Source organism: Mobula hypostoma, chromosome 16 (genome assembly GCF_963921235.1).
Source record: "Mobula hypostoma chromosome 16, sMobHyp1.1, whole genome shotgun sequence".
NCBI lineage: Eukaryota > Metazoa > Chordata > Chondrichthyes > Myliobatiformes > Myliobatidae > Mobula > Mobula hypostoma.
In genome coordinates, this window is record NC_086112.1 from 22,532,956 (window position 1) to 22,560,302 (window position 27,347).

The following is a 27,347-nucleotide window of genomic DNA, read 5'->3' on the forward strand; positions in this document are numbered from 1 at the left end:
CTGTTTGTCAGCCACATCAAAAATTTGATCATCTATAAAATCATTGTCAATATAGATGTATAAGTTTCTTAATTTCTTGTCTATTTATGTTTTTTTTACAATTAAGAGACTGTGTAAAATTTCTAAAATAGTTACAAAATTAATAATAGGAAAAGTTCAGAAAACTTTATCCATGAATTTGAAAACACTACCTTTTCCCTGCAAACTCAATGTGTTCACTGTTCTCTTTCCCCCAACATGCATTTCCTGAAATCCTTTCCTATCTTTCTTCAAATCCCCTTGGAACTTGTTTTGTCCTCAGAATGTATCTCTTCTCAGGTCCAGTGTTAGCTAACGTTTTAAATTGTTCCCTCTCCTTGCATACTGGCTTATTACTTTTTTATAACTGCTGCCATCATCAAAGGTTATAGCACAGACCAAGGTTATATAGCACCTTACATAGCAAAGGTTATAGCCATATAGTTCAATCAGTAATGCAACTGTTTCGTTACTCTTGCATTACAGCTCCTTCATCTGAAAGAACCTTGTACATAACAGCTCATTTCAGATGTTCATCCAGCTAATTTACTAATGTGATCAATTCTGCATCTACTAACCTGTCAGGCAGTAAGTTCCAACCCTCATCAAGTTGTGAAGGAAAAGGATTTCATCCAAACCACTCTAATCTTTCTAGTTGTTAACTTGCATCTACATCCTCTCCACTGGTACCCAATTAGTGCTGCTCTGGAGAGTACTGATTCATTTTAGTTCTCTTGGTCCTCCACTGGAACACTCATAGGTATTTATAGGACGTTTTAGTGCTGGTAAACCCCCACAGTACCTTAAAACAGGCCAGGAGTTACTCTGTCAAGCCACTGAGCACCTAGCATCAACCCTTATCCGTCTCACTGCTGTGGCAAGATTTTGGCATGAAACGATCAGTGAATCATCCTCGGCTCAGTATGAACAGATTGCCATTGAGGGTTGATGTTGAGTAAGCTAAGGAGTACAGCCTCTCAGCCTTGAGATGTTGGGTTCAGGTTGCAGCCTGGCCAGCTCTTTAAATTGGCTCATTGCTGAGAATGGCAGCACCTATTCGATGTGTTGACAGGCCTGTCCAGACCTAGTGGTTTCTTTCATCACAAATCGTTGGATGTGATGGAAACTTATGTTTTCACTTTTTTGGCTGCATAGTTGTCCTAACCCGGGGATTTCTTGACGATGACAGCTCATCTCCTATTCCTCTCCTCCCCTCCCCCTCTTCATGCCTGGTCTTTTATTCTTGTTAGCAAACCCATGTCTATGCGTGCTGATATGTTGCCATTTCCCTTGATTCCTCTGCTATCCAAAAATTTTCAAAGGTTCATTTATTATCAAAGTATACAACTCTGAAAACTTTCTTCTCTAGATAGCCATGAAACCAAGAAAGAAACGAATGGCAGCATGATCATCAACCCCCAAATCCCTCCTCCCTGCACAAAAAAAACAAACAAAAATGGAACAGCACATCAACCCCCAAATCCCTCTCCCTTGCGCACAAAAAGAAACCCAAGAAATATCAGGCGAAAAACACAGAATATAAAAAAGCCATCAGACTGGAAAAAAATAGTCTACTGTCCAAGTCTACATCCAAAACACAGAAAACCTGGGCTACATTCCCCCTCTCCATAACAGGGTGATCTCATTAGCGATAAAAAAGCAGTCTCCCCCCTCTGTAGCAGAGCGATCCCCCAGTAATAAAAAGGCAGGCAGCTAGCTTTTACATCTCTCTCATTGCTTAAATTAGTGAAAAATAGAAGCTTTAATTGGTGAAATGGAGTTGAATATTGGCTCGCAGCCTTCTCGCCACAGAAGTTGTTTCTGATGGTGCTGATTTGTTTCTGTTGTTCATTAAATAAAATGGCAAACCCTTTTTCCTTCCCTAGTATAAGCAGGTTATTAATTACCAGGTTAATCTACTTTTCTTCATTATGACAGGAGTAAAACCGAGGACAGGATGGGCGATTGATCCATTTGGTCACACATCTACAATGGCATATCTTTTAAAACAGACTGGTATGTCAAATATGCTAATTCAGAGAGTTCACTATTCTGTCAAGAAACATTTTGCAACTCAAAAGAGCCTGGAATTCTACTGGCGTCAGAACTGGGGTAGGTGAAAATAGTGAAATATATCTCATAACATTCTAATTTACTGTGTAATGCTGAGCTTAAAATTATAATTCTTTTCATGTATTTAGAGCATTTGTAATAACTGTCATTATTGGTATAAATTTAAACATCAATTAATTTGGTGTTTAAGTTTTACCTTGCACAGTCCCATATGTACAGTGTTACACAAAAGGCTGAATATGAATTATGAATATGAATGGCTGATCAAGAGCTCACTGTTGAGAACCCCACTAGAGATCAATATATGTTATTTCAAATAATAATGAGACAGTCATGGACTTCTATCAAACAGAGTATGTTTAATAAATATGGTACTTAAAAGTTATACTAAATCTTTACCTCTGAATTTATTCATCAGATTCCTATTGTTATAATGTAGATTGTCAGACACCACACTGAATAGCTATTGGCCATTGCTGGCTACTTCAGGACAATAACAGATCTGCCTCTTGATGTAATTTATGTCAAGAGCAATTGCATAGTTAAGCTCGGATATCCAGGATGATGTTGCTGTCCAAGTTGCACTGTATTTGTTAACTACTGCTAACCATTCCTTAGCTCTAATAGAATGACAAGTGTGAGAGTAATTTTTTTTGAAGCAGGGAGAACAGTGGTGTACTGCTCTGTGACAAAAGAATCTTATGTGCATGTTGAGACACAAGAGACTACAGTTGCTGGAATCAGGAGCATTAAACAATCTGCTGGAAGAATTCAGCAGGTCATGTAGCATCCGTGGGATGAAAGGAGTTGTTGACAAACCTTGCATCAGGACCTGACAATTCATTTCCATTCACAGCTGCTGCTTGATCCACTGAGTTCTTCCAGCAGATTGCTTATAATATGTATTGTCGCAGATATATATTGTTGCAGTATGATTGAGGAGACAATGGTATGGAGCTTATAGTGAGAGTTATTTATAGTGAAAGTAATGCAGAATTTAATTTTGCTGATTAGAACGATCTTGAGTAGTAAGTAAATTGAAAGTGGAGTTGATGAAGGTTATTGTCCATTTAGATTCACCAATGAATGGCAAAACTGCAAAGGTAGGGGCTGTGATCAGGAAATAATGAGAGGGCAAGTGTAACTTTTCACCTGGAGCAAAGGTACCAATTACAACAAACTATCCTTTTTTAAAATAATTTTTAAAAATTCAGTGGTATATTGATTGAACAGTGCACCAGTTTTTGGCATATTTGTTTATTAATTAAGGGACTCAGATCTTGTTCTTGTTTGGACCATTGATACTTGGAGCTTGTTGATCTTGCTAAAGTCCAAGCTCAGTACTGGTGAGTAGGTTTATTGTTAAATGTTGTCTGATAGAAATTAAGAATTGATGACAACTCCCATTACTTTGATGACTGAGACAGCACTAATAGGGTGGCTATTTTCTACATAATAGACTTCTAAGATATTTTCTGTTTCATTTACCATGGCTTCCTATCTTCCATGGCTATGTTACAAGATGCTCCCAACCAAGCCAGCTTCCAGGATTTAGACGCTGTAACTCAGCGGTCCCCAACCACCAGGCCGCGGACTGGTACTGGGCCGCAAAGCATGCGCTACCGGGCCGTGATGAAATGATATGAGTCAGCTGCATCATTCCTCGTTCCCTGTCACGCACTGTTGAACTTGAACATAGAGTTGGCAACTGTCCTGTATTTGCCGGGACATCCCGTATATTGGGCTAAATTGGTTTGTCTCATATGGGACCGCCCTTGTCCCGTATTTCCCCTGCTAAGGTAGAGTATTCCTATGAAACCGCTTGTGCTGAAATAGCATAAAGCGAAGAAGCAATTACTATTAATTTATATGGGAAAAATTTTTGAGCGTTCCCAGACCCAAAAAATAACCTAACAAATCATACCAAATAACACATAAAACCAAAAATAAATAACACTAACATATAGTAAAAGCAGGTATGATATGATAAATACACAGCCTATATAAAGTAGAAATAATGTATGTACAGTATAGTTGGGAAGATGAAGGCAAAACCGATTTGTGGTGAGAAAAAAATTAGCACGTATGCGCATGCGCACATCACCTGCGCACGTCATGAATGCGCACACAGGTGACCACGCAAGGCTTCATGGTCATGTCATAGTCATAGTCATACTTTATTGATCCCGAGGGAAATTAGTTTTCGTTACAGTTGCACCAACCAAGAATAGAGTATAAATATAGTAATATAAAACTATAAATAATTAAATAATAATAATATGTAAATTATGCCAGGAAATTAGTCCAGGACCAGCCTATTGGCTCAGGGTGTCTGACCCTCCAAGGGAGGAGTTGTGAAGTTTGATGGCCACAGGCAGGAATGACTTCCTATAATGCTCAGTGTTGCATCTCAGTGGAATGAGTCTCTGGCTGAATGTACTCCTGTGCCCAACCAATCCATTATGTAGTGGATGGGAGACATTGTCCAAGATGGCATGTAGCTTGGACAGCATCCTCTTTTCAGACACCACCGTCAGAGACTCCAGTTCCATCCTCACAACATCACTGGCCTTACGAATGAGTTTGTTGATTCTGTTGGTGTCTGCTACCCTCAGCCTGCTGCCCCAGCACACAACAGCAAACATGCTCGCACTGGCCACCACAGACTCGTAGAACATCCTCAGCATCGTCTGACAGATGTTAAAGGACCTCAGCCTCCTCAGGAAATAGAGACGGCTCTGACCCTTCTTGTAGACAGCCTCAGTGTTCTTTGACCAGTCCAGTTTATTGTCAATTCGTATCCCCAGGTACCTGTAATCCTCCACCATGTCCACACTGACACCCGGGATGGAAACGGGGGTCACCAGTGCCTTAGCCCTCCTCAGATCCACCACTGGCTCCTTAGTCTTTTTCACATTAAGCTGCAGATAATTCTGCTCACACCATGTGACAAAGTTTCCTATCGTAGCCTTGTACTGAGCCTCATCTCCCTTGCTGATGCATCCAACTATGGCAGAGTCATCAGAAAACTTCTGAAGATGGCAAGACTCTGTGCAGTAGTTGAAGTCTGAGGTGTAAATGGTGAAGAGAAAGGGAGACAAGACAATCCCCTGTGGAGCCCCAGTGCTGCTGATCACGCTGTCTGACACACAGTGTTGCAAGCACACGTACTGTGGTCTGCCAGTCAGGTAATCAATAATCCATGACACCAGGAAAGCATCCACCTGCATTGCTGTCAGCTTCTCCCCCAGCAGAGCAGGGCGGATGGTGTTGAACGCACTGGAGAAGTCAAAAAACATGGCCCTCATAGTGCTCGCTGGCTTGTCCAGGTGGGCATAGACACGGTTCAGCAGGTAGACGATGGCATCCTCAACTCTTAGTTGGGGCTGGTAGGAGAACTGAAGGGGATCTAAGTGTGGCCTAACCATAGGCCGGAGCAGCTCCAGAACAAGTCTCTCCAGGGTCTTCATGATGTGGGAGGTCAATCCTACTGGTCTGTAGTCATTGAGGCCACTGGGGCGCGGCGTCTTCGGCACAGGGACGAAGCAGGAGTCTTCCTTGGGGTAAAGTGTCCTGGGATTTGACTGCTACTTTTGTCCCTTATTTGGGAGTGAGAAAGTTGGCAACCCTAACTGTGAAAGATATGCTGAGGTGAGTTTAACCCGTATGAATATCTGGCACGGCCCCCTTAAGGGTTCAGGACAGTCCGCTAATTGGCAGTCACGTTTTGGGCACCAAGAATTGAGTATTTAAAGAGCACCTGTACTGAGGTTCAGTGCTCAATCGTAAGTTCTACTAGTGATCATGTTTAGCATTTGCTTTGTGCTCAGCTCTCAGTCCAGTTTGATACTGTGTCTCGATCCTTGCTTTGGATACTCCAGCATTTGGGTCCAAACATTCCCTGTCAAGGACTCTCATCACAGACTAACAGATATGTTAGCCTGCATCTCCATTATTTCTTGCACTCCTAATCTTATATCCTCCTGGCTGGAAGAGAAGGATAAATTATCAGTTTCTTCTCTATTGCACTTGCTTCAGTGATGACATGTTCAGCAAAGGAAAATCTGTAGTGTCTTGGTTCTTCCTGAACCATGGCATCCACTTCTCTGTAGTGGACAGAGCTCTTGATTTTGTCTTCTCTGTTTCTTTCACCTTTGATCCCACTGCTTTCACTCCTGGATTAAGCAGGAAAACATTCTCTTCTTTGTCACCTTGCATCCCACCAACCTCCATATTCAACGGATCTTCTTTCACCAGTTCCAAAAAGATTCTACCACCAAACACAGATTCATTTCACCTCCGCAAACACTGGGAGAGCCAGAAATATGTTAGATGCCACCTTGCGGGTTACCTGTAGATGCCTAACACTTTAGTTCTCCCATCTCCCTCCCACTCTGATCTTTAGCTTTGATTTCCTGCATTGATCCAATGATGTCTAACATTAACACATCAGCACATACTTCCATCTGAACACATGGAACTTAGGGACTTAGTATTGAAATTGGCTCTTCACATTGAATTTGACTCTCAGCTGAAGATGCTTTCATATGTTTCACAGTAAATAAGAACAGGAATTAATGATTCGGCTCTTCAAGCCTGCACTTGTAGTCAGTACAATCATGGCTGATTCCATGTCTCATTACCAAATTTCTTTTCCCCCCCAGACCCTTTTGTATATTCACTGCCTTCTGTTATAGAGCCTTCCACATATATAGCAACCTCTTGAGTGTATAAATATCCTCTCATTTCAGTCTAAAGTGTCTTGACTCACATTGCTGCCCCTCATTCAAGGGAAGCAGGGGAATCATCCTTCCATATCCGGTCTATCTAGTTGTGTCAAAACGTAAACAGTGTTAGAATTTTGTAGCAACCTCAGCCTTGTCTTTGGCAGTTGAGCTAAATACAGCTATTGTTGATGATGGAAATGCTCCTGGAACTTTTCCCTCCAATTAGCTATTTAGTTAATCATATCACATTAGGATACAGCAGGATAGCAGAGCTTTGATTTGATTTGTTGGTTGTATGATCACTTGGTATCTGTTGCTTGTTTTTTTTTCTGTTTAGTGTGCACTTTTGTTGTAGTTTCAATGTTTAGACTTTTTTTTATTCCTGAGTACGATGATACTGACTCTGGTAATGTTGAATGAATACAGCACCATGTGGATGTCTAACTTTGAGCTACCACATCTGTCTTACAACAGTGCAAAACACACACGGCAAATCTCCTGAGTTTGAAGATAGCAGCTCATTTGTTAATTCATTGTCAGTTACCAATTTTGTCAGCTCTGTACTGCTGCACAAAGACCTGTATTCTGCTTTTATTCACATTCCATTGAATTTGTATTATACTTTCCAAAGTCATGCTGACACAATTAATGGGGCTTGACAGCTCAGATTGTTACCCATTGTGTTGAAATGTGTCAAGCCAACCTGCTCTACTCATAACCACGAGCTTTTATCAAGCTTGATTTTCTTGTAAGTTTTATCAGTCATAAACTTGTTTGCTGTAATTAATAAAATATTATTTTTTTAAATTAGTTATATTAACTTAGTTCCCTCATGCATTCTCTACTGTTACTATATTTTCAGATCGAAGTGGCAACACTGACATCCTTTGTCATATGATGCCATTTTATAGTTATGATGTTCCTCATACTTGTGGCCCTGATCCTAAAATCTGCTGTCAATTTGATTTCAAACGTCTTCCTGGAGGCAGAATTAGCTGTCCTTGGAGGATACCTCCAGTTGAAATACATGAAGGCAATGTTCAAGAAAGGTAACGTAAAAATCTTCAATTAAGTTCTAAAACTAATTCAAATCTGTATTAAGTAATTACAGAAAATGCATTTATATGTAACATCTTAGATACAGTGAGAAATAGAAAATTAGAACTTTGTTCCTTATCTGCAGAAGTGGAATTCGGTTTTGGGGAATATAAAGTGAATTAATTGAATTAATTACTGCACCTACTGTATGCATCTGTGATCCCACCAGTTATCTGGAGGCTAATAAAGGTGCTTTGAGATGTTTTCTTATAAATGACATTTGAGGAAGAAATGAAGAAAATATTGCCAACAACTGGATTTATGTACACAAATTAAGCAATCTAAATTTATGTATCAATGTTTTGACAGAATGAGTTAACGCACAAATTGACCTTCATGACAATGCTTATAAAACCACATTCTCCAATGACTCTTGACCATACCTGTTTTGCTATTATATATTACAGACATTCAACAAAGCACTTGCTATCACACATATTCGCACTGCATGTACGTCATAAGCCCATTGTAATTCTGAGACACGGACTCATACAGTACAAAAGTGAGCCCTTTAGGCGATACTCTCCTGAACCTTTGCTATCTATGTACCAATCCAAGTACCTCCCTCAACCACTTCCTCTGGCATTTCCTTCCACATACTGACTACTCTGTGGGTGAAAAAGTTGCCCCTCAGGTTCCTATTAAATCTTCTATATTTCTATGTTCAAGATTTCCCAAGCTCAGAAAAAAGTCTATGTACATTGATCCTATCTGTACACCACATGATTTTATACACCTCTCTAAGAACACCCCTCATTCTTCAGTGCACCAGTGAACAAGGTCCTAACTTGCTCAACCTCTCTCTATAACACAACTCCTTAAGCTGCAGCAATATCTTTGCAAAATCTACTACGCACTCTTTCCTGCTTAATATCTTTCTTTTACCACAGTTTTCAAAATGTAGCCTCATCAATGCCTTGTATAGTACAACTGCATCATAACATCCCAAATTCTGTATTCGATGCCCTGATGGATGAAGGAGAGCGTGATAGAAGCATTCTTTATCACCCTGAGTACTATAATGCCACCTTCAAGAAACCCTGTATTTATACTCCTATGTCCCTTTATTCTACAACATTTCCCAGAGCACTACTAATTTCACATTAGTCCTACACTCATTTGTTTCCCCAAACTGCAACACCTTATCCAAATTAAAATCCATTTGTCCATCCTTGACACTATTACCCATTCGAGCAAGATCTCTCTGTAAATCCTGATAGCCTTCTTCACAGTTAACAAAAGCACTTACTTTAGTGTTATTTGTAAATTTACTAACCATGCATTACACATCATTGATTGTAGATGACAAATAGCAGTGGGCCCAGCACTGACCCCTGAAGGAGACCACTAGTCATGAGCTACTAGTCCAAAAGCAATCTTCCACCATCACTCTCTGCTTCTTACCATTGAACCTATTGTATATACAATTAAAGACAAGAGATTATCTGCAGATGATGAAAATCCAAGCAACACACGCAAAAATGCTGGAGGAACTGAGCAGGGCAGGTAGCATCTACAGTCCCTTCGTTAGGGCTGGGGGAAAAAGATGAGAAGTCAGAGTAAGAAGGTGGGGGTAGGGGAGGAAGAAACACAAGATAGTGGGTGATAGGTGAAACTGGGAGAGGGGGAGGGGTGAAGTGGAGAGCTGGGAAGTCGATTGGTTAAAGAGATAAAAGGATGGAGAAGAGGGAATCTGATGGGAGGGGACAGAAGCCCATGGAAGAAAGAGGAGGAGGAGCACCAGAAGGAGGTGATGGGTAGGTAAGGAGATGTGAGAGAGGGAAATGGGAATGGGGAGTGGCATTTCTTTCACCAGTCGACTTCCCAGCTCTCTACTTCACCATCCCCTCCACCAGTTTCACCTATCACCTACAACCTTGTATTTCTTCCTCTCTTCCTCCCACCTCTTACTCTGACTTTTCATCTTTTTTCTCCAACCCTGATGAAGGATCATGGCCCGAAATGTTGACTGTACTCTTTTCCATAGATGTGGTTTGACCTGCTGAGTTCCTGCAGTATTTTGTGTGTTTTGGTTGTATATGCAATTAGCTAATTCTCCCTGGATCTCATGCGATCTAACTTTCCACAGCAGCTTACCATGTTGAACCTTATCAAATATCTTACTAAAGTCAACATAGACTGTATTTACTACCCTGCTTTCATTGACCTTCTTGGTTACTTCTTCAGAAAACTCAATTTTGTAAGATATGGTCTCGCATGCACAAACTTTGCTGATTATCTCTTGCCTTTCCAAATGCTTGTATATCTTGTCCCCAGAAGCCCTTCTATCAATCGTCTGCCATACGCGTTAGGCTCACTGGTCTATAATTGCCGAGATTTTTTTCTTTGCAGCCCTTCTTAAATAAAGCCATAACAATAACCACCCTTCAGTCTTCTGTCACTTTTCTTGTCAGTTTGGATAAATCATATATCTCATCCAGGGCTTCAGCAATTTTTCTCTAGATTCCCACAGTTTTCTTGGATTACCTTATCAGGTCCTGGAGAGTCATCTACCTTCATATGCTTTAAGGCATATAGTACATCCTCTGCTGTAAAGCGGACTATCCCCAAGACATCCCCCTAAACTATCTCAAGTTCTGAAGTCTTCATCTTGTTCTCCATGGTTTGATAAAAATAGGAGAAAATAAAAAAATATTGAGGGTCTCACCTATCTCCAGTGGTTCCATGCAATGATGTCAACCTTGGTCTTTGAAAGCGCCTATTCTCCCTCTAGTTATTCTTTATTCTTTAATATATATATAAAAATCTCTTTGGATTCTGCTTAACCACCTTTCCCAAAGGTACTTCATACCCCCATTTTGCCCTTCTGATTTCCTTCTTGAGTATACTTCTGTATCCATTGTACTGTCTTCAGTTGATTACAGCTGCCAGTACTTGACCCATGCCACATCGGTTTTCTTGACCAGAGCCTCAATATCCCTCATCATCCAGGGTTTCCTCCTTCTGCTACCATTGCCTTTTACTCTCTTAGTACTGACATTGTGTTATTATTGCCACATGTACCAAGATACAGTGAAAAGCTTGTCTTGCATACTGTTCATACAGATCAAATCAAAACACAGTGCATTGAGGTAGAACAGGGTTAAAAAGTAACAATGTAGAGAAAGTGTAAAAGCTACAGCAAAAGTGCAGTGCAATTAAACAGTTAAGTGCAAAATCATAACGAGGTGGATTGTGTGGTCGTAAGTCTGTTTTATCATACAGGAGGTCTGTTCAAGGCTCTGATAACAGTGCTATAGAACCTGTCCTTGAGCCTGGTGTTATGTACTTTCAGGCTTTTGTATTTTTTTCCAGATGGAAGAAGGGAGAAGAGAGATTGTCCAGTGCGGGTGGGATCTTTGAATATGCTGGCTGCTTTACTGAGGCAGTGAGAATATAGATAGGGTCCAGAGAGGGGAGGTTGGTTACCTTGAAGCGCTGAATTGTATCCGCTGTAGTTTCTTGAGGTCACATGCAGAGCAGTTGCCACACCAAGCCATCATTCTTCCAGATGTTTTCTATAGTATATTGATGAAAATATGTACTGGTCTGTAGGGACATTACAAATTCCTTTAGTTTGCAAGGGAAATAAAGGCACTGGTGAGCTTACTTGACCACGGCATCTGTTCTGTTGGATCAGGACAGGCTATTGGTGATGTTCACACCTAGGAAATTGAAACTCTCAACTTCTCAATCACACACCATTGATGTAGATGTGTGCCTGTGCGCTGCCCCCCTTTCTGAAGTCAATGACCAGCTCTATTTTTGACATTGAGGAAAAGATTGTTGTCATGAAACCATGTCACTGAGCTCTTTACGTCCTTCCTGTGCACTGATTCATTGATATTTGAATTGGAGTACAGGAATTAAATAGAGAGCTTATTGGAATGAGTTAGAAAGCTTACAGGAAGGAGGAAATGGTATTATCTGCAAACTTGTGGATGGAGTTAGAACAGAAATTGGCCACTTAGTCCTGAGTGTACAGGCAGTAGCGTAGGGGGATGAGGACACAACCTTGTGAAGCACCAGTGTTTAGAATAATCATGGTGGAGGTGTTGCTACCTATCCTTACTGATTGCAGTTTGTTGGTCAGGAAGTCAAGGATTCAGAGTCTGATGATAATTTTGTTGAATATTAGTCTTGAAGGTGGAACTGTAGTCAATAACGAATAGTCTGATGTAGGTGTCTTTATGTCTAGATGCTTGGGGATGAATGTAGGACTAGGGAGGTGGAATCTGTCATAGAGCTGTTTGGCAGGAGAAAGTTGGAGTTGAAGCGCGTCATGACAAGCCACCCGAAGCACTTCATGGTGGTAGATGTCAGAGCCACTGGGTAGTAGTCATTTTTCTTGGGTACCGGGATGATAGTGATCTTAAAGCAGGAGGGAACCACAGGCTGAAGAAGGGAGAGGAACACGTGGATCCAACAGAAACATTCATATCTTGAATGCTCAGCATCTCACTTTTAAGAGCTTCCCACTTGCCAGACATCCCGTTGCCTGCAAACAATCTATTTCAACCTATTTCCTTTCTAATACGATCAAAATTTACCTGCACCTATTTGGAAGTACAACTTGTGGGCCAGATCAGTCCCTTTGCATATCTAGTTCCTCTTGAATTACTACCATAAATTTCTCATTAAAGAAAAAATGTAACTTCTTGACCCACACCTTCCAAATCTTCCTCCTCCTCTATTCCACTTATAGCACCGATACCCTGTAACATTTAGCTGCCAGTCCTGCCCCTCTCTTGGCTATGTTTTTGTAATGGCTGTAATATTCCAGTCCAATGTAGCTATCCATGTCCTAAGTTCATCTGCCTTACCTGCCAGGCCTCTTCCATTGAAATAAATGCAATTTAATCTAATGGTCTTTCTTCACTCCCTGCCATGTTACTGTCTGTCTTGCCTACTGACCTTGCTGACATTCATTTCTGTTTCAATTTCTAGCCTCCAATCTGCTTCACTTCCGATTTGGATCCCACATGGAAGTGAAGAAAACCCAACATGAACTAACTTTTGTGCCCTCCCCTATTCCACCCTCTCTCATCATATTTTCACTCATTCTATCCCCTCAAACTCTTCATTTTCATGTCCCCAGCTCTCATATGAAACACGATTAGTGTAAGTGAGTGTTTGATGGTCTGCACAGGCTTGGTAGGCCAAAGAGCCTGTTTCCATGCTGTACTCTGATTCTGTGATTCTTCACCTATCTTTCTCTCTCCTTTTTCCCAATGTCTCCTTTCATTGTCTGTTCCTTTACACCTCTCTGCATCTTTCTCCTGTCCTCTCTCTCCTTCCCTATATTTTGTCTCTCTCTCGCATTTATTTCTTTCTCCCTTGAATTTCCTTCTCATTGCCCACATATTACTGTCTTGAGCTCCTTGTTTCTATTGCCACCCCTCTCAGCTCAAATCTCCTGTCTTTCTGTCACTTTCAACTGCCTTGTCTCATTGTCTCTTGACTATTTCTTGCTCTTTCTCATCAGCACCCCCTTCTGTTCTCTGGCCACCTCTCGATCATCCCTCGTTCTTTTGACCATCCTCTCTTCCTCTCAAATGACTCCAGTCCCTCTTCAATTGTCCTGTTTCTAACTCTCCCTTCTCTTTAGTCTGTGCCCCTCTAACCCCCCCACTAACCACCCTCGAACCCCCCTCTACCCACTACCCTCCTCTCCCTCCCTCCTCTCCCTCCCTCCTCTCCCTCCCTCCTCTCCCTCCTCCTCTCCCTCCTCCTCTCCCTCCTCCTCTCCCTCCTCCTCCTCCCCCTCCCTCCTCCCCCTCCCTCCTCCCCCTCCCTCCTCCCCCTCCCTCCTCCCCCTCCCTCCTCCCTCCTCCCTCCTCACCCTCCCTCCTCCCTCACCCTCCTCCCCCTCCCTCACCCTCCTCCCTCTCCCTCACCACACCTCTCTCCCTCCCCAGCCAACCCCCCTTTCTCTCCCTCAACCCTCCTTTCTCTCCCTCAACCCCCCTTTCTCTCCCTCAACCCCCCTTTCTCTCCCTCAACCCCCCTTTCTCTCCCTCAACCCCCCTCTCTCCCTCAACTCCCCTTCTCTCTCCCTCAACTCCCCTTCTCTCTCCCTCAACTCCCCTCTCTCTCCCTCAACTCCCCTCTCTCTCCCTCAACCCCGCTCTCTCTCCCTCAACCCCTCTCTCTCTCTCTCCCTCAACCCCTCTCTCTCCCTCAACCCCCCCTCCCTCAACCCCCCCTCTCCCTCTCAACCCCTTCTCTCTGTCTCTCTCTCCCTCAACCCCTGCTCCCTCTCCCCTCCCCCTCCCCCTCTTACTCTCTCTCCCCTCCCCCTCTTACTCCCTCTTCCCTCTCTCTTACTCGCACGCTCCTCCCGTCTGTCTGTCTCTCTCTCCCTCCCTCCCACCCACCACTCTGCTCTCCTATCCACCTTCCATCCCTTCCACTTTCTGATATCTCCCCTCAATCCTATACTTCATTAAAAACAGGTGATTATTCAGCTCATTTTTGTTTGTGGTATTTTCCTGTGTGAGTACTCATCGATGCAATGATGCTCTGTACCGTAAAAAGAAATTTGTTGTAAACTATAAGGTTCTAAGTATTCAGTGGTTGCTTCCTTTGTATTTTTGCTGCAAGACTAAATATAATTCTATTGCTTTAACTATTAATATATCAAATGTCTTAATTTTGTTTTGTTTTTGAAGAGCCAACCTCCTCTTAGATCAATATAGAAAAAAGTCCAAACTTTTCCGCACCAAAGTGCTCTTGGCTCCTCTGGGGGATGATTTTCGCTATGATCAATTGTCAGAATGGGACCAACAGTTTCAAAATTATCAGAAGCTGTTTGATTATATGAATTCTCATCCAGAGCTCCATGTTAAGGTATGTTAAATCCTAGAAAGCAATACATATTAACAACAGTTATGCAACATGCACAGTTGTCTTTTGCGCTTTGGTTATTTGTCTTTGCTGCTGGGTGTTGTCTTTCATTTACTCATTTGTGTTTCTTGTATTTTCTGTGATTGCCCACAAGAAAATTAATCTCAAGGTTGTACACATATGTATTTTGATAATAAATTTACTTTGAACATTGTTCTAAGACTAAGATGACTTTGTTGACTCAGATAGCTGAAATAGTAACTATATATGCTCAAGGAGAATCTTAAACAATGTTTATAAAAAGCCATACTATAAAGTTGAGAGATAAACTATAATGAGAAAATGTGAATACATCAGAAATTGGTTGTTATCATTAATTCTTTAGACTTCCGTTTAACATTTTGAAAGTCGTCCTGGTATGAAGTGGATATGTGGAATCAACACATCAAGGCATAAAACAGCTCACTTGTCAGTTATTTTCTTCTTATCTTTATAGCCCCAGATCTAAGAACCTGCTTGTACAAGAAATGGGATAATAATTTGAAGTCAAGCATTTTCTTTTTTTGACTGCTCGTTAATAACGGAGTTTCCTACAGTGAGATCTATTCCTTTTCTTTCACTCCCATAATGACAGCTTCAATGACAGTTGAGGCAGACTATTATTTACATTTTTAAGGAGTTGTATCAGCCATTGTTAGGGTAATACCCAAGTTCCCTTATTAGCATTTCTAGTGAATCCATTCTACTGCCTGAGCTGGGCTTCCAAAAGTGAATGAGTACCTGTGAAAAAGAAAAGCCTTTTTATGCTTACCTTTATTCAGCAATCAGGTCAGTAATTTAATCCCCCAATTAACTGTTTTATATTCATAATTTTATCTTTTGCTTTTAAAATACCTTTAATTAAATTTCCATGGGTTGCATGGATCTCTGAGGTAAATAGATTTAGCTCTCTAAACAAAAGAAAATCTGCAGATGCTGGAAATCCAGGCGGCAACAAAACAAAATGCTGGAGGAACTCAGCAGGCCAGAGAGCATGTATGGCTGTAGTGTATTTTTTAAACCCTTTCATCTGGGTCTGTTGCAAAATATATGCTTATTGAATAAACTATTGCAGGTTCTAGGAGTCAGTATATGATTTTTTTGTTTCTACTGTACTTACCTTTGAAAAAAGTTATGCAAATTATCATTTGTGAGATGAAAACATGTTCATAAATTTTGTGCCGAAAGTGAAACTGGATGTGAGGTAGCTTTGTTTATCCCCAGAAGGGAAGTGTAGAAATGAGGTTAAGGAATGTTAATAATAGTTGTTGAAATTTATTGTATAGTTTCCAATGAGAGGGGATCATCCGACAACATCAGCTGGCATAAGGATCACAAAAGGAAGAGGGGCAGTTACCAATTTGATATACCTGGTGAAGCAGAACTAGAGTTTGATAGATGAGATAAGTTTAGAAGGGGCATAAGGGAAAATAGAAATATTTTTCTGAAATGTTAACTTTGTTTTTCTGATCAGAGAAGATGGCTAAGTACTTACAGCATTTTCTGTATCATATAACAATTTCAAAACCTTTGTTATTCTTTGTTATTGCGAAGTTATGTTGAGTTTCTGTTGTTTGAGACTGGGTATTAGTTTAAGTGGACCACAAGTAATCGGGGTTTATGGGGCATTCAAATAAGCTGGAGAGTCAAATACGTAATAAGGAGGAAACCGGGAAGCAAAAACAAATTCAGAATTTTAATTGAGCAAGGCGCTAAAAAACAAATTGCTGGAGAAATCCTGCAGGTCCAGCAGCATCCGTGGGAAGAAATAGACAGTCAGAGTTCAGACCCTTCATATGGTCTGAAAGAGTAAAGGGGAGATAGACATTATAAATGGGTGGGGGGAAGTAGTGGGTCAAGAGCTGGCAAGGACAGGCGATTGGCAGATGGAAGAGTGGTGGAAATAGTGACAGAGGCTGGGAGATGATGAGTGAAAACAAAGGGTTGCAGATGTTGGAATCTGATGGGAAAGGAAGGGCAGTCAGGATGGCAGAAGGGAGCGTTGAAGATGTGGCCCATTGGAAGGAGAGTGTAGGTGATAGGCAGGTGAAGTGGTGGAGAGGGGAAGAAAATGAGTATACAGGCTGGGGGGAGGGGACACCAGTGTAGGAGGAACGAGGTATAACAAAAAGAGAGTGGAAAAGGGATGGGAGGGAGCAGGTACCTAAAATTTAAAAATGTTGATTTGTTTATTTGTAGATTACCCATTAGTACAGTGGCAGTGCAATAGTATTACAGCTCGGGTGTTCTGGGTTGGGAGTTCAATTCTGGTACTGTCTGTAAGAAGTTTGTACATTCTCCCCGTGAATGTGTGGGTTTCCTCCAGGTCCAATGACATAATGGTTAGTAGGTTATTAGTCATTATAAATTGTCCTGTAATTAGGCTAGTGTTAAATAGGTGGGTTGTGGGGCAGTGCAGCTTGTTGGGCTGGAAGGTGAAACAGTGTGTACTTTTTCCAGTCTAAGGCACTGTGTTCAATGTTGGCAATGTGGTCTTTGCTACGTTGGAGAACGATACACAGATTGGGTGAGATCTTTGCAGAGTACATGTATTCAGTTCACAATAATGACACTGAGCTTCCCATTGCTTACTACTTTAATTCTTCATCAAGCTCCCACTCTGACCTATAGCTCTGAGGCTGCCTGCATTGATATGTTGAGCGCCAAGGCAAGCTGGGGAACAGCACTTCATCTTCCATCTGGACATGTAGTAGCCTTCTGGGTTCATGTAACTTTATTTATCTATCTGTATTAACTACCCATCTATGATATTGGCTCAATTAATTTTTTTTCCCTCTTTTTATCCCCTCCAAGAATGGAAGACGGGGCAGCCTGATCTCTCTGGCATGTCTTCCTGCTCTACATTTTGCAATTCCTACTGCCTTTTGTCTATGATTTAAAAACCATACTATTGGAAGTACTCATTACTTTAGGCCATGGGATGCAGCCTGATGTGTTGAATATTTCCAGAATTTTATATTTTGTTTTAGATTTCTAGCACCTGGAGTTTATATTTCATTTTAATTATTTTGTCCATGTTCTTTGATGTATGTTCTCACCCTCTTAACTGCTCTCATTCACCTATTTACCAGATAACCTTGTTTGCAGCTTATTCCCATGGTCATTCAGTTTCACCCCATCAGATATATCACCCTACTCCCACCTGTCCTGCAGCTGAATAAACTTTTTACCTCCTTCCAAGTTCCAATGAAGGGTCTTCAACCAGAAACATTAATTCTGTTTCTCTTTCCAAAGATGTAGTATAACTTACTGAGTACTTCCGGCATTTAAAAAAATTTTAGATTTCCTGCATCTTCGGGTTTTTCAGTTTTGGAGTCATTGGGTGACGCAGTAAAGGAACAGGCCATTCAGCCCAACTTATTCATGCAGACCAAGTTCTCTAACTGAGTTCAATTTTCCTGTATTTATCTCATATCAACTTTATAAACCTTTCCTATCTAAATATCTTTTAAACATTATAATTAGATCTGCCTCTGGCAACTTGTTCCATATGCCCACCACTCTCTGAGTGAAAAGGTTACTCTCCGGTCCCTTCTAAGTTTTTCCTGTCTTACCTTAAACCTAAGCTCTCTAGTTTTACAGTTCCCTACCCTGGGAAAAATACTGTAATCGTTCACCTTATATATGCCCCTCAAGATTTGATGTATGTCTGTGAGGCATCTTCAGTCTCCTACTCTCCAAGGAAAAAAGTTTCAGCCTATTCGACATCTCCTTCTAATAAGCTCTTCAGCCGATAACATCCTGTAAATCTATCCTGCATCATTTCCAGCTTATTAACATCCTTCCTATAGCTTGATGACCAGGATTGCACACAGTGCTCTGTGTTGTGCACTAGGGACTTGTACAGTTGTAAAATGATACTGACTAATGAATGCAGATGTGCCAAACTCTGTCTACCTGCGGCTCCACTTTCAGTGAACTATGTACCTGTACTCTTCGGCCTCTCTGGTCTACAGTATCTCCAGGGCCCTCCTCCCTATACTTTGTACCAAAGTACACCACCTTGCACTTGTCTGAGTTAATTCCATCTGATATTCTTTGGCCCACTTCCACGATTGATCTAGATCCCATTGTTATTTTAGATTATCTCTCACAGCCCACTGTACGCTCTGATGTCATTTGCAAATTTACTAATCATGCCAACCACATTCTTATTCAAATCATTAACATAGATGACAAACAACGGGGGCGTCACGTGATGACGTGGGATTGAGACGTGTAAATTCAGCTCTCCCGCAACAAATCAGTAAAGTACCGTATAAATAAAACAAAGTTGGTAAATATTTTTTGAAAACTATTTATAAACTTTGTAAGACTACTTTACGATATGCCTCCTAAACCGCAACAAAAGAAGTCTGCTGTTGCGAAGCAGCCGCGAGACGGGAAGAAAAAAGGGCCTACTGCAACGATGGAGCCTCAGACTCAGGTTGGATCTCCTTCGGTAGAACAGGGAGCAACGGCGGTGGCAGAGGTTGCTCCTAAGAAGACAACGGAATTGCGCATGCGCAAAGAAGAGCGCATGCGCAAATCGACACAACGCAAACTACAAGTACCGACACCCACTGCAATTGAAAATGACTCAGAGTCAGAACTGGATTCTGCAGAGAACACAGATGAAGAAGAGGAGGAAGAATTGGAAGCGAGTGGAAGTAAAGGAGATGATAGAGACATAAGAGAGGCTGTATTGTGATCAACGGCTGAATTAAGGAAAGTAAGAGAAGAGCTTAGAGATACGAAGAGATGCTATAATAAAGTTATGGAAAGACAGGACAAAATGGAAAAGAAGCTTCAGAAGATGGAAAGAGAAATGAATGATAGAGTGGAAAAAACAGAAAATGATTTGCTTGTCTGGAACTCGGAAAGAAACCGACTCTTGGAGAAAGTGGACATGTTGGAAAATTTCAGTAGACGTAATAATATAAAAATTGTTGGTCTTGCAGAAGGTATGGAAGGAGATAAGCCAATAGAATTTTTCCAAAGATGGATCCCGGAGGTTTTGCAAATGGGAGAGGAGGCTCGATCAATTGAAATTGAGCGGGCACATAGAGCTTTAAGACCAAAACCAAAAGATGACCAATATCCACGATTGATTTTAATAAAATTCTTAAGATTTCAAGACAAGGAAAGGATTCTACAGGCGGCTGTTCGAGCTACCAAAGATAGAAAAGGGCCATTGATAATTAAAGGGAAAAGAGTTTTTTTCTACCCTGATATAAGTTATGAACTTTTGAAGAAAAGGAAGAAGTTTAATCCAGTGAAAAAAACCCTATGGGAGCATGGGTATCAATTTATACTGCGTTATCCTGCAACTTTGAAGATTTTTTTGTCTGGTGGAGAAAAAAGATTTTTTGATGACTACCAGAAAGCAGAGCAGTTTGTGCAAGATTCTCTGAATATTCACCAGATACAAGAACAAACTCAGGAGAGGGAGATAGATTGAAGATGAAGATTGGGTTTAAGAATGGATTTGTTGGATTTTTGAAGCTGGATGAATGTATAAATATAGTATTAATTATATGAGGGGGGTAAGAAAGGTTAATACTGGAGGAAATTAGCTGGGAATAATAATACTAATTTTGTTTATATATATATATATATAACTTTTTTTTTGTTGCGGGGGAGCTGGAAGAAGCACTGATCGATTGCTACGTTAATCATGTGTGCAAGCGTGGCTTTTGCCGCGACCCGTAAAATGGAGGGGGGTAGTGTTGTGTATCTTTTCATTCACAACATTAGTGGGGGGGTATTTTGTTTTTTCTTTTTTTTTCTATCATTTTTTCCTCTTTTTGCCTGGAAGGTTGGGGGGGGGGGAACACATAGCATCATGGTGAAGTTTAAAGTGATTCCCCAAGGAACTATGAGAGTTGAGAAGATAAGTAATGTTTTAGATTGGAGTAACTTTGTTAAGAATAATGACTAATTTATTGAATTTTTTGAGTTTTAATGTTAATGGGCTTAATGGACCAGTGAAAAGAAAAAGAATCTTAACATATATTAAAAAAATGAAGATAGATTTAGCTTTTTTACAGGAAACGCACCTAAAAGAAACAGAACATCAGAAACTAAAGAGAGATTGGGTGGGTAATGTTGTTGCGGCCTCATTTAATTCAAAAGCGAGGGGAGTAGCAATTTTGATCAATAAAACGTTACCGATTAGGATACAAAATGTAATAACTGATTCTGCGGGGAGATATGTGATTATACATTGTCAACTTTTTTCCGAACTATGGACTTTTATGAATATTTATGCACCAAATGAAAATGATGCAAAATTCATATAAGAAACTTTTTAAAATTTGGCAGATGCACATGAAAAAATATTAATTGGAGGCGACTTCAATTTTTGCTTAGACCCAGTCTTAGATAGATCAACCAAGGCTGTTATAAAATCGAAGGTAGTAAATCTAACTTTATCATTAATGAAAGATTTAAATTTGATTGATATATGGAGAAGAATCAATCCTAAAGAAAGAGTCTATTCGTTCTATTCCCACAGACATAAAACTTATTCAAGGATAGATTTTTTTTTATTATCAATGCATATTCAACACAGAGTGAAAAATATGGAATATAAAGCAAGAATATTATCAGATCATTCTCCTTTATTAATGACAATAATAATGGCTGATAAGGAAGAAGTGGCTTATAGATGGAGATTTAATTCAATATTATTAAAACGTCAAGATTTTTGTGATTTTATGAAAAAGCAGATTCAATTTTTTTTGGATACAAATTTTCATTCAGTGGAGGATAAATTTATATTATGGGATGCGATGAAAGCATATCTTAGGGGACAGATAATAAGTTATACGTCTAAAATTAAGAAAGAATATATGGCAGAACTAGATCTATTGGAAAAAGAGATTACAAGAATAGAAAAAGAATCACAAAGATATATGTCAGAAGAAAAACGAAGACAACTTGTCAATAAGAAGTTACAATATAATACACTTCAGACACATAGAACGGAAAAAGCAATTATAAGATCTAAACAAAGGTATTATGAGTTAGGTGAGAGAGCACATAAAATTCTTGCCTGGCAGTTGAAAACAGAACAAGCTTCCAAAACAATAAATGCAATTAGAACAAGGGCAGATAAAATATCTTATAAACCTCTTGAAATAAATGAAACCTTTAAAAATTTTTATTCTGAATTATATCAATCAGAATCCCAAAACGATGTTAATGAGATAGAAAGGTTTTTATCACAAGTTTCTCTTCCAAAATTGAATTTGGAAGAACAGAGGGGATTAGATATGCCTTTTACATTAAAAGAAGTTGAAGAAGCTTTAGGATCACTTCAAAGTAATAAATCTCCAGGAGAAGATGGTTCTCCACCTGAATTTTATAAAAAATTTAAAGATTTATTATTTCCTCTTTTTATGGAATTAATATGTCAAGCAGAAAAAATACATAAACTTCCAGATTCTTTTTCAACAGCGATTGTAATAGTATTGCCAAAAAAGGACAGAGATCCTATGAAACCAACATCATACAGGCCTATTTCTTTATTGAATACAGATTATAAAATAATAGCAAAAATTTTATCGAATAGATTATCTAAATATTTACCAAAATTAATACATATGGATCAAACAGGATTTATTAAAAATAGACAACTGGCAGATAATGTAACTCAGTATAATTCATTTGGCACAAAAAAGGGATGAGAAGAGTATAGTAGTAGCTTTGGATGCAGAAAAAGCATTTGATAGATTAGAATGGGATTTTTTATTTAAAGTATTAGAAAAATATGGGTTAGGAACATCTTTTATAAATTGGATTAAAACTTTAAATTCTAACCCTAAAGCTAAAGTAGTGACAAACTCTCAAATTTCAACACCATTTCAGCTAAAAAGGTCAACTAGACAAGGTTGTCCACTATCACCTGCTCTATTTGTATTGGCGATAGAGCCATTAGCAGAACTAATTAGATTGGATCCAGATATTATGGGTTTTAGAGTTAACCAAGAGGAATATAAAATTATTCTTTTTGCCGATGATGTTTTGATCTATTTAACAAACACACAACATTCGTTACATAAATTATCTTCTAGATTGGATGAATATGGGAAGGTATCAGGTTACAAAATAAACTGGGATAAAAGTGAAATTTTGTCTCTTAATAAAGGAGACTATAGTCAATGTCGATTAGTAACCCAATTTAGATGGCCGGTAAATGGTATAAAGTATTTAGGTATAAGACTTGATAGTGATGTAAAGAATTTATATAAATTTAATTATGTACCACTATTGAAAAAAATTCAAGAAGATCTTGACAAATGGATGATACTACCAATAACATTAGTAGGTAGAGTCAATGTTGTAAAACTGAATATATTTCCGAGATTACAGTATTTGTTTCAAACATTACCAATACAATTGCCACAGAAATTTTTTCAAGAGTTAAATAAATCTGTGAGAAAATTTCTTTGGAAAGGTAAAATGTCAAGAATATCATTGGAAAAACTGACATGTAAATTTAGGTTAGGAGGGTTACAACTTCCAAACTTTAAAAATTACTATAAAGCAAATCAACTTAGATTTATTGCATCTTTTTTCGATGATCAAAAACCAGCATGGATTAAAATAGAACTAGACAAGATAGGAGAAAATAAACCTGAAGATTTTATATATAAATGGGAATCTAAATGGATACGGGAAAAGAAAGAATCTCCTATATTAACACACTTGATTGATCTATGGAATAAGATAAATGTTGATAAGGAAACACAGAAATCTCTATTAGCAAGGAGACCTTTGTTTCAAAACAGACTTATTCCTTTTACAATGGACAATCAACTTTTATATAATTGGTACCAAAAAGGGATTAAATTTATAGGAGATTGTTTTGAGCGAGGTATATTGATGTCATTTGAACAATTAAAGGATAAATATAAAATATCTAATAATACTTTCTTTTGCTACTTTCAGTTAAGGGCTTACTTAATAGGTAAGCTGGGTCAAACAATGTTTTTGCCAAAAGCTAATGAAATTGAAATTTTAATTCAAAAAGGGAAAATTAAAAAATTTATTTCTTGTATGTATAATTTGATTCAAGAACAGACAATTAAACAAGGAACCCATAAGTCAAAGCAAAAATGGGAAACAGATCTGAATATTAATATTGATGAAATAAATTGGTCAAGACTTTGTCTGGACAGTATGACAAATACAATAAATGTTCGACTTAGATTAGTACAATATAATTTTTTACACCAATTATATATTACACCACAAAAAATAAATAGATTAAATTCAAATCTATCTGATAAATGTTTTCGGTGTAATCAAGAAATTGGTACTTTTTTACATTCTACTTGGTCTTGTTTTAAAATTCAACCCTTTTGGATAAATTTAAGAGTCTTATTGGAACAAATTACTGGAATTCAACTTCCACATAACCCTGTATTATTTCTATTAGGTGATATTGAAGGGATAAAACCGAAACTTAAATTGAATAAATATCAGAAAGAATTTATAAAAATTGCATTGGCAGTAGCTAAGAAGACTATAGCAGTTACTTGGAAATCTGATTCGTATTTAAGTATGGATCGTTGGAATAATGAAATGACTAGTTCTATTCCACTTGAAAAAAGTACTTATAATTTAAGAGATAATTATCTAACATTCTTGAATATTTGGCGCCCTTATTTACAAAAGATAGGATGTCGTATTTAAGTGCTCCGACAAAGAATTTGGTTACTTGGGGAAAATAACGAATAATTATACCAAATTTATTTTGAATCCCATGGAGCATGTGGAAACCTTCCAATACCCAGGCGGCTCTTCTTTTTTTTTCTCTTTCTTTCTTTTAGGTAGACTACATATATGGGGGGGGAGGGTTAAGGGGAGGGGGTGGGTAGATTTCATCTTTTCATGTATTCTTTTTGAAAATTCAATAAAAATTATATAAAAAAAAAGATGACAAACAACAATGTCCCATCACCAACCCTTAAAGCACACCACTGGTCACAGGCTTACAAATTTGAAATCAACCCTCCCTTACCACCCTCCGACGACTTCCACCAAGGTAATTTTGTATCCTGAAGAAGGGTCTCTGCCTGAAACATCAACTGTTTACTCTTTTCCACAGATGCTGGCTGACCTGTTGAGATCCTCCACCATTTTGTGTGTGTTGCTTTGGATTTCCAAACTGCAGACTTCCTCATATTTGTAATTTTGTATCCAATTGTCCAGCTCAGCCTGGATCCTGTGTGATCTAATCTTCCAAGCTATCATAGCATGCAGGTCCTTTTAAAAGTCATGTGGATAATGCCATTAGCCTGCCTTCCATCAATCCTCTTCCTTATCTGTTTGAAAAAAAAAATGAAATTCATGAGATATGATTTCTCATGCACAAATCCATGATGACTATCCCTAATTAATTCTCACATTGCCAAATGTTGGTAGATCCTGTCCCTAAGAATACCCTCCAGTAATTTTCTCACTACTAATATCATGCTGACCAGTCTGTTGTTCAATAGCTTGTCCTTGCAGTTCTTTTTTTAATAAAAGGACAAAATTTTCCACCCTCCATTCGTCAGGTATCTCATTCTGTTTCAATTTTTAATTCACAGTTTAAAAATACATAAATAATTACATGCAAACTGAAATATCACCATGTCTTAAAATTATTTATTTGAAATATTAGTATTCCCTTTGTGTGGTTCAGTGATGAGCTCTGTCTCACAGCACTGGACATCTAGGTTCAATCCGGGCCTGGTCCGTGTGGAGTTTGCATATTCTCTCTGTTACCACATGACTTTTCTCTATATGTTACAGTTTCTTTCCACATTCCAAAGATATGCAGGTTGGTAAGTTAATTGTCCAAAGGATCAGTGTACATGAGGGGTTGATGACCTTCCCTCTACAGTCCTGACGAAGGGTTCCGGCCCGAAACATCGACCGATCTTTTCCACGGATGCTGCCCGACCTGTTGAGTTCTTCCAGCGTGTTATGAGGGGTTGATAGTTAGTGCAGAGAGAACTATTTTCTAGCTAAGACATTATAACTCCTTATATTTTGAATTTCTGTGCATTTTACTGGCCAGAAAGATTTATTATTCATCCATAAATTCCCCTAAAGGGAGTTGGTGAGCTATTTTTAAAAAACACACACACTGCCATCTTTGCTGAAGGCAGTTGTACAATGTTTTTTCTTGTTTCTTTTTCTGTTTGATCCTAAATGATTAATCCTCATAGTCCTTCACTTTATATCCTTATGTTGGTATCTTAATTAATTTAAAGCTCAGCAAGGTATTGAGCCTTTCTTCTATTAACTATGCCTTTGTGTCTTTGCTTTGCCTTAGTCTTCATCCCAGGCAATGGCACTTTCTCTGGTCTGTGATTTTCCAACACCAGCGTGACATCAATTTTTTCTAATTGTTCATTTAACTTGTGAATTGAAACTTCTTTTAAGGTCATAAGTCCATTATACATAGGAGCAGAATTAGGCCACTGGGTCCATCGGGTCTGCTTCGCCATCCCATCATGAATGGTTTTTTGTCCCTCTCAACCCCATTCTCCTGCCTTCTCCTTGTAACCTTTGACAACCTGACAAACCAAGACCCTATCAATCTCCGCTCTAAGTATACTCAGTAACATGGCCATCCATGACAATTAGTTCAATGGATTCATCACACTCTGGCTAGAGAAAGTCCTTTTTATCTCTGTTCTAAATGGACGCCCTTCTGGTCCTAGACAAACCCACAAAAGGAAAGATCCTCTCTTTAGCCACTTTAAAGCTTTTAATATTCATTAGGTTTCAATGAGATGCCCCTGCATTCTTCTAAACTCCAGTGAGTACAGGCCCTCATATATTAACCCTTTCATTCCTGGAATCATTCTTGTGAACCTTTTCTGGACCCTCACCAATACCAGCATATCTTTTATTATGTGCGGTCTGACCAAATGCCTTATAAAGCATCAGAATCACATCCTTGTTCTAATATTCTAGTCCTCCTGAAATGAATGCTAACATTGCATTTGCCTTCCTTACCACTGACTCAACCTGAAAGTTAACCTTTAGGGAATCCTGCACAAGGACTCCCAAGTCCCTTTGCACCTCTGATTTTTGAAATTTTCTCCCCATTCAGACAATAGTTTTCACCTTTATTCCTTCTTCCAAAGTGTATGACCATACACTTCCCCACACTATATTTCATATGCCACTTCTTTGCCCATTCTATCAATCTGTCCAAGTCCTTCTGCAGATTCCCTGCTTTCTCAACACTACTTGCCTCTCCAGCTACCTTTGCATCATCTGCAAACTTTGCACAAAGCTATCAATGCTGTCAACCAAATCATTGACATATAATGTGAGAAGAAGCGAAATCGATACCAACCACTGTGGAACACCACAAGTCACTGGCAGCCAACTAGAATATGCCCCTTTTATTCCAACTCTTTGCCTCATACCAGTTAGCTAATCTTCTATCCATACTAATGTCTTTTCCTGTAATGTCATGTAAGCAGCCTCGTGTGGCAAACACGAGGAAATCTGCAGATGCTGGAATTTCAAGCA

General features: G+C 39.2%; 1 protein-coding gene across 1 annotated transcript in view; it reads left to right on the forward strand.

Moving 5' to 3' along the window:
• man2a1 (mannosidase, alpha, class 2A, member 1) overlaps positions 1-27,347 on the forward strand; it is a 119,787-nt gene that overhangs the window by 25,331 nt on the left and 67,109 nt on the right. The window contains exons 6-8 of the mRNA XM_063068639.1: positions 1,957-2,130; positions 7,681-7,867; positions 14,588-14,765. Coding sequence (XP_062924709.1) covers positions 1,957-2,130; positions 7,681-7,867; positions 14,588-14,765 — 539 coding nt within the window. The remainder of the gene's footprint in view (positions 1-1,956; positions 2,131-7,680; positions 7,868-14,587; positions 14,766-27,347) is intronic.